The sequence below is a fragment of the Phragmites australis genome, chromosome 21, assembly GCF_958298935.1.
Source record: "Phragmites australis chromosome 21, lpPhrAust1.1, whole genome shotgun sequence".
Classification (NCBI taxonomy): domain Eukaryota; kingdom Viridiplantae; phylum Streptophyta; class Magnoliopsida; order Poales; family Poaceae; genus Phragmites; species Phragmites australis.
Genome location: NC_084941.1, coordinates 6,077,077 through 6,088,064, shown reverse-complemented (window position 1 = coordinate 6,088,064; position 10,988 = coordinate 6,077,077). Strand labels below are relative to the sequence as shown.

Here is a 10,988-nt window from a genome sequence, read left to right as displayed (position 1 = left end):
GGACATTTTATGAGATTTGTTCTCATATAAAAATTCTGTTATATTTTTTTCTTTCATTCAGTCACATATCAATTGTTAGATTAGAAAAAGAATAATATAAATTAAAATTTCATAAAGATCTTTGGATAAAAAAACTCGTAAAATTTCCTTGCCATGTGTGTGCCACCCACACCTTATTACTACTTCTCTGGTGGGTCCTCAGTAGCTAGGTATTTACACGTGGGTCCTCCCCGGAACATGTTTTTACTTCTGTGGATCCGAATTCTGGGCCATCAGTGCATGGGCCCATCTGTCATTGGTGGTAACTGTTAGCAGATGAACTTTTTAATAAGACTAATGCAATGCTCATGCGTTACCACTAATTCTAAATATAGCATCACTATATTCTAACTAGCCTGATTGGCGCATCTACACCACGTCTTATTTTTCACACAAAGCATGATAAAAGAAGACTAAAAACATTGGGTTCACCAATTTAGGATATCTCAATATTTATTTATGAATTTATCAATATTTAACGCATTCACTTAATTATAATGAAAACAATAGTACTTTCACGTATGCACATAATTTTAGCATGTAGACAAAAATAATATGAATCTAACAAAATTTGTTTCATATTTTTTGAGTTTTATATATTTTTCTTTGTATTTTAGATTATTTCAGTCGATTTATCAACATAACTAATATTTCTTTCGATATTTTTTGAAATTTTCCAAAAATAAAATTATATTATATATGGAAATATACATATATCTATATATCTATATCTATCTATATATATGCATACGTGAGGTCCATTGCTACAGTAGCTACAATACTCATACACTGTGAGCGTTCGGAATCTTGGCCGTTTAATATATGTTATAGATACCTCATATATAATATTATTTTACTTTCTACAAGCTGTATATTGCATAACGTGAGTTGCTTTTCCTAACCAAACATCACAAGAACAAATACCGGTTTACCAAACAGGAGAGTTCGCATAGCCTTTAAATTAAGGAAAAAATATTTTCGTAAGTAGAGGAATATTGCAGCAAGAAGTGATGCTGCAAATGACCAGAGGAATATGCTCTCGAGAATTCTAAAATAGCGTAATTAACCATTTCAGGCGATCCACATTCTAGAATAGCTTACATCTCTTGCTGACAAAATAATCAAGAACGAACAACCAAAAACGTAAAGCAGTTTACATAAAGGATATATCAAAAACAATGCTTTACAGTTTAGTTTTAAGCGTAAATTTACAGTTTAGTTTTAAGCGTAAAATAGTTTTATATAGATATTTAGTTGTGCTTTTCTATTATTAACTTTGAAAGGTTTAAGATAATATGGTATATCTAGGATTTTTGGTCTTGTGAGGGGTAATATCTCACTCCGCAGTTTCTATCATTGTGTCTGATATACCTCTAATACCACATAGCTCATGGCGGATTGAGCCAGTAATATCATCACACAGACATCTAGTCCACATATTGTAACATCCGAGTTTTAGTCAAACTGGATTTCAAAATTCTTTCAAACAAATCCTTTCAAAACTTTTCAAAAATCTTCTCAAAAATCTTATATCAAGTCCAAAACTCTTCTTTGTGCTCAATCTCCCCCTTCACTTCCCAAGCCGACCCATTCTCCATTCCTTCTTTTCTTTTTCTTTTTCCTCCACCGGCCGGCGCACTGCTATCCTTCCAGCCCAGCCCTCTTTTTCACCCCTGGACCACCTCCTTCTCCCCTCCAGCCTACCCAGCTCCCTCTCCCTCTCCTTCTACCGCGCTAGCCCGCCCCGAGCGACCTCCTTCTCCTTCCTCGTGACGTACCGTGCGTGCGCTGGAGCTCGCCCAGCTGCCGCGCGCAGGTGACCCCCCTCTACCGCACGCCATGCCGCTGTGCCGTCCTCTTGTCCCTCCCTCTGCCCTAGCTTGTCACATCCTGCAGCACGAACGGTGACCGCACATGGAAAACCTGGCGGCCGGACACCTCTGTGTCGACCGCTCGCTCTCCCGTCCCCCTTCCGTGCCACTAAAACCGCGCACACGTGTACGATGTCGCTAGAGGCTAGTTACTCGCCTACGATCGCTCTCACGCCGTCTGAGCCGAGCTCGGCTAGCCGTCCTTGCCACCGTCCTCTCACCGGCAAGCTCCCACCTCTTCCCGCCTATAAAAAGCCACGCCGAGCTCCACCTCACTTCGCCACGGCCACCCAAGCTCCTTGAGGCAAGCCTCGTTTCCTCTCTCCCCCTCCCTCTCTCTTCTCTGGTTTCTCTCTTTACCAAGCCCACCATGCACAGTAACCTTCTCTTTTGTCCAGAAAACCAGAAATTCCGTGAATATTATGGGAATATTCCTCCCTTTCACTGATATTCTTCTAAATTCGAGCTCTATCTATTCATACCATTTTCATATTTATTTATATTTATTTGTGTGTTGTCTTATTTGTTTGTTGCGATTAGACGTTGGAGAGTTCGTTGAGGAGTAGGAGGTGGTGCCAGGAACTCAGGAGTTCGAGCAAGACCCCCTCGAGGACTTCAACGAAGATAAGTCTCAATCTGTTTCCCTTTGACCATATTGAATCCAGTTTTATCAACACGACCCGTAGCAGCCGTTTTACTCTGATATACTGCATGAAGTATTACTAGTTGGCATATTTTAAACCGTTGAACTAGTTATGACCTATGGTAGCTTGGCCAGCCTTCTTTTATTTACCCTATATGCTAAATCTTGGTAAACTTAGGATCTCGCCTTAGTCCATTCACTTAAGCTCGGGCGATTACCTTGTTATTAGCATGCTTAGGACGATAGTCTTTACCGCTACTTCATGCTTAATCATATCTAGCTTTTCAAAGGTGTAAAATTTGATGTTGGTGTTGTGTGAGTTATGGTTGGGTAAAACCTTGTTAGATGATAATGTTAATACTTGAGTTGGGGTTAGAGCTGGGGCAAATCAGGGTTCCTTCGGGAATGCCTAGGGAGTCGTAGCGCTGTCGGTGAGATAGGCTTCGGGAGGAGTGCTGCCCATGTGGCAGGCTCCATATGGAGATATTTGCCTTGGCTCGTTTAAGGACCGAGTTGATGCGACATCCTACCTAGTCTATACAGTACAAACACTCGATCCTGTATGGGTAGGGCTTAGTCTAAATCCCCCAATCTAGTCTACTATCGTCTAGAGGCAGGTGTGCAACGGGGAACCATGGAGCAGGTGCAGGCGGTGCAAGTTTGGCGACCCGGTTGGAGGCCTAGCTAAAGGTCATGAACCCCTGATTAGCTCCCGTAGGCGGTTAGTGTGATGATGTTGTGGTGGGTAATGGCTTTGTTGAGTCGCGCTTCCACGGTGGTGGAATGTTGTCGAACTCAGCCTGTGGGTAAAGACAACTCTGCAGAGGTAAAACTATTTGAATAGCCGTGTCCACGATCATAGATAAACTACGGTTCGATCGCAGCAACTATGGGTTGCATGTGTTCTCCTTGTGAGTGGGTGGGCAAGGTGTGCCCTGTTTTGGAATATAGGTCCGGCCGTGTGCCGTGGGTTGCCGTGGACGTGGTGTCCAGCAACTATAAAACTTGGACAACCCCCTTTTTATTACTAATGTCATTTTGATAAACCGCTTTATATAAAATGAACCAAGTATGTGTAAAACTTAGCTTCCTGCAAAATTCAACCTTAGGCTATCTCCAGGAGAGCCGGCAAACTATCGACATCCGTATTTTTGTCGATTCTTGCTGCCGCATACGGCTCCAGCAACTACCGCATATCTCCTTTTTCGCTGCTACAGTGATGCCGGTTGGATATGGCTCCCAGCAAATTTGAGGCTGGATACGGCTCCCGTATCACTGTAGCTGGCGTATGCACGTGGCCCTGAGGGAAGGAGGAGAGTAATGGAAGGTAGAAAATATGGTAGCTGTTGGACATGAAAAAAATAGAGGATACTGTAATAGTATTAGAGGATACTGTAATAGTATTATAGGGGATGGATTTTTAGAGTATCTGCTGGAGATGGTCTTACAGCTTATCCTTGTCCTCCATTTATGCATGAACTCGTACCCCCTTACCGTAGAGCAAGAGTTGAGACTTGTTGAGTACTCTTGTACTCACCCTTGCTTGTACTTTCAGAGGACGACTCGAACTTCACCTAGACAGACGGTGAGGCAGACGAGTAGGCTTGGTCGCATCTGCACCCGAGTTGCCTGTGGAGTGGCGTGTTCTCCTTGCTGTCTCTGTTGTGTACTCTGTTGTCGTGGACCCTTGTAATAATGCACTTGGGCTTAGTGTTGTATGTTTTATTAGACTGGTGGATTATACTCACCGCCTCTCGAGTTGTATGACATTGATAATACCTGTTGTAAGACTCTTATTTACCAGTGACTGATCCAGGGATTGGTATAATAATGGTTTTAAGCACCGGGGATGACCCGGGGTGCTTCACATACTCACTCATCAAAGATACACACACCCATGAGCCTAATGAATGAGGTCATTGCTTCGCATGTCCATGACTGTATACACAACTATTTGAATAGATTTACACTCTGTAAATATTGTATATTATACCCATATGATATGCTCAACCTCCAAACGTTGCAACCAGAGGGTGAATCATATCGAGATCCCGTACCCATCGAGCATGTTGCTACATGATCCACCCACGAGAAAAACAACAGGGATCTAGAGCATTGGATTAATCACGACTCGACATCCATTGCAATGTCACTAGCCAGCTCTCGTACTGCGTACAATAACAAGTCTTTTCCAGGGTGGGTAATGAGCTTAGCTAATAGGGTGTGATATCAAGTCATGCCCATACAGGACGTATGGTTGCACTAGGGTGGCTTAGTATGACGGTGATATGATTCGGTCCTTAAACAGCGGGAGCAGGCATCTTTAGTTGGCAATGAATACCACGCAGGTAAATCAAGCCCGCAAGAGCATCCTCTACCGAAGGACTACTCTACTTGCCTCCACCAAAACAGTTTTCACCCATTTTACACACCCCCGTCATATCACACACTATATCAAGGATTCTATAATCACAAAAGATTCATGACGTATGAGTTGAAAGATTAAACAGTGAAGTGATGTATTCCACTAGCGGCATCTCCGAAGAGATGTATTCCATCCTAAGCATACTAGATATCAAGACGTCGTCCAACGTTAATATAGATAACAACAGGTAAATACTAGGGTGATATGTATTCTGGATAATGACATTTAAGGCATGACAATTGTTTGATAGGATTTAACTACTGCAAGCAGTTAAAATAGCGCAATACATAGCACATGCGATAATAAGTCAAGTTTGTAAGTCGATCAATTAGATTATTGCAAAACCTAGGCTATAAATGATCAAGGAGATATGACTTGCCTTTTTTGAAGTCTTCTTCTAAACCTTGGTTGAAGTCAGGTTCATCTAGGTTCTCCACAAAATCCTCCGGTTCTGCAAATGCGATTACAATCAACAATGACCTATACTAAAGAAGAATCAAATAACACCAAATAGAATGCCAAATGAGCTCTAATGGATATCACACTATGATAGAAAGGTAGATATCAAATTTAGATGAATTTAGGCGAAAGAATCGCAGGAATCAGAGTCAGAATGGAGAAGTTATAACTCCTAGAAGATTTAATCTAAAATTAAATCAAGAATTAATGAAATAGCACTATTTATGGTGGGGCCACATGTGGGACCCACTGTACAGAGCACTAGTGGGGCCCATTGTATAGTACCTAGGTTTGGGCTGGATCTGCGCCTGGATTTGGGCTTAGGCTCAGGCCTGGATATGGGCCTAGGCCAGACTAAACAGTGGTCAACCCACTTTGGTCGGGCCGACTGGCTTTACGGGTTTCGGTAGCTGGGCATGGCCTCGGATGCCAGCTTGGCTAGCAGGTTGGTTGCTCCTGGGCTGAGCCACAACTTGCTCGGTCAGGCCATGCCAATAGGTCAGAGGCCTGCCACGGGTGTGCATGCAAGCTTGCTGGTGGGGCAGAGCGGCGGAAGGGGGCAGCGGTGAGGAATCATTGTGACTCGCACTGAAGAGCTCGCCGATGGTGGGGTTCTCGTTGGGGCTCATGACGAGAAACACACTTGAGCACCTACGCGCTATGGGGAACCCATTTATGGGCTTCTTGATGGCATGCGGCGGACGAAGCAACATTAGACGACGGTCGGAGCTAGTCAAGACGTAGCAAGGCTAGGCAACGGCGCTACGCTACTTACATGCAAGGGGGCACTGCAACCTATGAATACGACTGCTAGACAACGCCATGGTGCGAAGGCCGACTCAGTAGGGGGCTAGGCGATCACCGACGGTGAGCTCGGTGCGCTGACAGGAAAGAACTCCCTGGTTGAATGTTGTCACACGAAAGGGGGCACAAGGGTGACAACACACTAGCTAGGAGGGAGCATGAGGGGATGTAGAAGCTCACCGAGCTTTGAGACAGTGAAGGTTAGGGCAGTGGGTGGTGGCGTCTGCTCGGCCTCGGCTTGGGCGCTTCCTTCGGGCTCGTGGACGAGGAAGGGCGGGACGGGGAAGATGGTGAGGTCCTGGTGCTTCTCAGCTACTCAGTGGGAAGAGAGGGCGACGACAGGGCAGTGGTGGTGGAGAAATGACGGCGACGCCAATGCAGATGAGAAGGAAGGGGGAAAGGGGAAATGGGGACTATGCTCCCCTTTTTATAGCGAGAGGGGGAGGAACAGAGAGGCGACAGGTCAATGGCTCGGTGAACAGGATGGTGGCGAGGTGGCGCCCACTTTAAATCACGCGGCATGGTGGCTCTGAGCCAACCATGCGCGTGCAGCGGACGCCGAAGTTGCATGGTGTCAGGGGCGGCTCGGGTTGCGCGTGAGAGCTGAGAGAGGGAGAGAGCAGAGAATGAAGGTGGGTAGCAAGAAAGTCACCGACGCATTGAATGCATTGGTCGCGATGACGAGACCTTGCGATGGGTGCGCTTGAGGAGGGAGATGAGCGCGGCGTCGGTTGGTCCACGCGTTAGCGAGGGCTAATGTGAGTGGCGCGTGTGCTACAGCGGGCTGACGCGTTGCGCGCGAGTTGGGCTGAGCTCAAAAAAATTAATTTGAGAGACATTCGACTTCAAATCTCCACTCAAAAAATCATAAACACAATTAAGCCAAAATACATATGATTCAATTTATTTCAAGAATTAATTTAGAGTTTAATTTGGTCTTCTTTGAAATACTTAGCCAAAATAACATATTTGATTATATCTATATATATATTCAAATATATATTTCCTTGATTTTATGTTGTTTTAAAATAATTAGAATTCTTTTAAAATAGAATAAATTTGCTATAAACACCGCGAGGCTGTTTGTTCCGGCGATCACGTCACGAAAATGAGTACAGGAGTCTGCAGAAGCCATCATCTCGTTAACGTTCTTGGAAGAAAACTGCAACTTATACTTCTCTGGATCAGGTGACAGGGAAACGCGACTGGCGACAGCGGAGAGACACCTATCACCTCCAAGTCAAAACTGCAGTGATAGGCTCAAATTTGGGCCGTCGAGAGGTCAGAATCTTGTTCGGTGAGAGATCATTGTTTGACGAAGCCGCGCACGTCTTTGCTAAACTATTGGTCTGGCACTGAATGTTATACCACTCAATGGTCAAAACTGCAAGTGTTCAGGAATGAAAATCCTAGGACCAAAAGTGCCATGAACCCATTGATTTTGGACCAAGACCAAATGCTTGCAAGTTTGTCGAAAACTCTGCATGCCCCGTTCGGCGGCCTAACTGCGAGGTAGAACACTGACCATTGCTACAACAGACAGATCTTCCCAGTCTGAATATATCTTGCCTTCCTGCCATCCTCAAATACGCCATCAGGAGCTACACTCAGAAGACAGAATAAGTGAAATTTGTTCATTTCACATCATTGAAGATGACATTGAGAAGATCAAAGTACAGGAATACGGTTTCGTGGGATTACCGAACCAAAAGAACAAAGTTGACGCCTTACAGTTACAGATCAGTCCTCTAGAGGTCCACGGCCGCTGCACTCAACCCTTTATTGGTTCCACACCGCAACACTGTAAAGATACAACAGCAGCGACCGTTGTTGGTATGTACATTTTTCTTATGAGGGGAAAAGAATTCCGGTTATGTCTCTGAACAGCTGATTCTAAGGGACGGAACTTCATGTAGGAGTACCGTCCTGCTTGTTCTTTTGGTACACAGTTTCTAAACATTCCTTGGCTCGGTGAACCTTCGATTGGAGGTAAAAGCTCCCGGATTTAGTGTTTCTCTCGAATAAGTTATCGTACCGCTGCATCATACATATATTGTAGGAGATTGCAGTCAGAAACGTGTGTTTGTTTAATAGCAGGTGCATATGAGTGAAGATAAGAGAAGTAACAGACCTGTACAATCTCTTCCCACGTCGACTGCTCAAATACACCCAGTATCTGCCTCGCTTCTTGCTCGGTCATTGTTTTGCTGGCTCTCCGAATATTATTCATTGCTTCATGGGCCACACCAATTTTATTTGCATCTGGCAGAATGTAGGAGGAAACAAAATAAGGAGGTGCGTATAGGAATTAAAGTTTGCTCTTTTCTGGAATAATTAAATGAATAGCAAACAATTCGTTTGGAAGGTAACATACTAACATCCATTCAATAAAGGCTCGCTGTGGGAGGAAATCATTGGTATTATGCTAAGATGATACTGAAAGGCAACTTCCTATGGTGTTATCATCTCCATGAGTCAATCTAGACAATAAATGAGCACAAAGCCACCAGCTACCTTATGTTAAGTCTTCATCTAGAAGATGCACAAGGTGTACATGAAAGTAAAACATTGTAAATTCTGTGGTCCATTGGATGAGTAGTAGATGGATGAAATCTGGCAATTCATGTGTAGGAGGCAGCAGTCATAAAATACTTCACCTGTTTGCGCCTAAGGATAGTTTTACACCTGATACACCCCCTTATCACTACATGAAGCACCAAAAGCCAGATAATAATAATAATAAATACTGATAAATTTATCTTCCATACCTCTTTTCTTAGAAATCACCTTATTTAATGAACAAATTGTCTGCATATTTCTAAGCCAATGAACTTAAGGAACAACGAGGAAATGCACGGTTTCCTAAATTCAGGTTCTCAATTATTTATGTTCACACTCGAAACCTAGAGAAATCAAAGGGTTGTTTTTAAGCAGTACTCCCTTTGCTTCTAAGAAGGGTATGTGAACATTAAAATTGTAAAGCAGATATGTTGGCTGACCTCATCTATCTCCGTAAATCAGAATTCAGAGGATATGGTGTACTTCATTTTAAGGGCTTCTTTCGGTCGAGAAAACAAAGCTCTCATTTCAATCCTTTTTTCTTTGAATAGATATACTTCAAATTGCTTACCGTAGACCATAAGTGAAATCAATCCATAAGTTCGATGTCACGGCAAGCCCCACCGTATCGATATATCTGGGGCACCAGGCACAGCCTGACTTCGAGCATAAGTGTTGACAGTTAAAGTGTATTTGATAGACTTAGGTTACTCGAGGATAGATGCTGAAGCATAAGCATCTTTGGCATATCAGTAGAAATTAGGCATCTTACAAATTAAGATATGAAAAATTTATGAGAGTCAGAGACCTATTGATGAACAACCATTATTAAAAATGTCTGCAAGCTAAGATAAACAGAGACTTATATTATCTGGATTGCACCAAGACGATTAGACAAGAATAGAAACTAAAAAGAATTGCAGTAAGTTATGACAATATCTTTCCCTACAATTCATTTTTATGAAACCTGACTCATCATGACTCATGCAGCAAAACACAAAATTATATGCCATCTATCCCCTATGTACAAAAGGAACAGGGAGGTGTAGAGACTCTATATGTGGGCCATGAAGAAGTTCGTGGCAGCAGAACTTACTGTCAAGTGCTTTACGGTATGCCTGAAGCATAGCTCTTCCTATAATTGTAGAGCCCATGACAATCAGGTTTGCAATAAGCTTCCCAGCCTGAAAAAAAAACGACATGTAAATGAGCAGCAAAATGTAAATGTGTAAATCATGCGTTTAGATATTTATGCATCTTCTTCAGAGAGCCAACAACTCAGAATCTATCCAACACGAAGCGGACAAGATGTCATACCTAGTAAAACCCCCAAAAAGAGGAGTTGCCAAAGAGAGCGTACAACTCAGAATCTATCCAGCACGAGCAGACAAGATGGCCCCACGCTAGTGAGACACTTGGTCGCATATAAGGTATGCGGCAGTTTAATTTCAGCGGCATGTGAGAAATTTGCCCCAACCTTGTCATGTGAATTTTTAGCCTGTTCAGATGCTCAATGCGTCAATCCTTGTATTTCTGTGCTGCCCAGAGTCAGCTGCTGCAGTAATCTAAGTCTGTTCCTAACCTGTTTATCAAATCCAGAACTCAGAATCATTCCATCGTCATTTGACGGGAGCATTATAAACTGGACACGTAAGACAGTACAGGCATATCAGGGTATCCTGACATCCACCCAACAACCTACTCCATTAGTCTTCCCTGTGCGTCGCGCGAGGAACGCGCGATCACAGCGCCCACCCACATCACGCGGAAAAAGCCAGCAATTCGAATGGGCAAATACCAATTCGCAACCCGACCATCCCTAAATCTCGGAAGCACCAGCCCTAACACAACAGAAGCAAATAAACGACGGATCGCAGCTCCTCTCAACCCAACGAGGCGAACGCGAGATAGCACGAGACTAGAATGAAATTCGGGTGGTCTTCTACCGCCGTCGCATGGATAGGCAGCGCGAAAATCGGAGATTGAGCAAGGGAGGGGAGGGGGCTGACCATGGTGGCTCCGACGTGATGCGACCAGCTGCCGGAGAGACGCCGAGAGGGGAGGGGGAGTGCTCGCGTCTGTGTTCGCGATTGGTTGGGAGGAGACTGGAGAGGAAGGTTCCAGAAGGGACGAGGCGTTGCTCGCTGGACCATGACCGCCCCAGGTCAAGTGCTTCCCTTCTCGGAAT

General features: G+C 44.1%; 1 protein-coding gene across 21 annotated transcripts; it reads right to left on the bottom strand.

Moving 5' to 3' along the window:
* Positions 1-7,301: 7,301 nt before the first annotated feature.
* Positions 7,302-10,988, bottom strand: LOC133903412 (mitochondrial import inner membrane translocase subunit PAM16 like 2-like). 21 transcript variants are annotated; one of them, XM_062344786.1, is made up of 7 exons: positions 10,810-10,951; positions 10,278-10,382; positions 10,118-10,170; positions 9,897-9,984; positions 8,373-8,503; positions 7,943-8,278; positions 7,304-7,842 (listed from the first exon to the last, which is right to left on the bottom strand). In XM_062344786.1, the coding sequence occupies exons 4-6, from the start codon at positions 9,952-9,954 to the stop codon at positions 8,150-8,152; spliced, it is 318 nt and encodes a 105-aa protein (XP_062200770.1). In that variant the 5' UTR covers positions 9,955-9,984; positions 10,118-10,170; positions 10,278-10,382; positions 10,810-10,951; the 3' UTR covers positions 7,304-7,842; positions 7,943-8,149. The 21 variants fall into 21 exon arrangements, 9 of the variants coding, with proteins under 9 accessions (XP_062200764.1, XP_062200770.1, XP_062200765.1 ...); XM_062344780.1 differs by lacking the exons at positions 10,118-10,170; positions 10,810-10,951 and adding an exon at positions 10,383-10,451 and having other exon boundaries at positions 7,302-7,842; positions 10,278-10,298; XM_062344781.1 differs by having other exon boundaries at positions 10,118-10,382.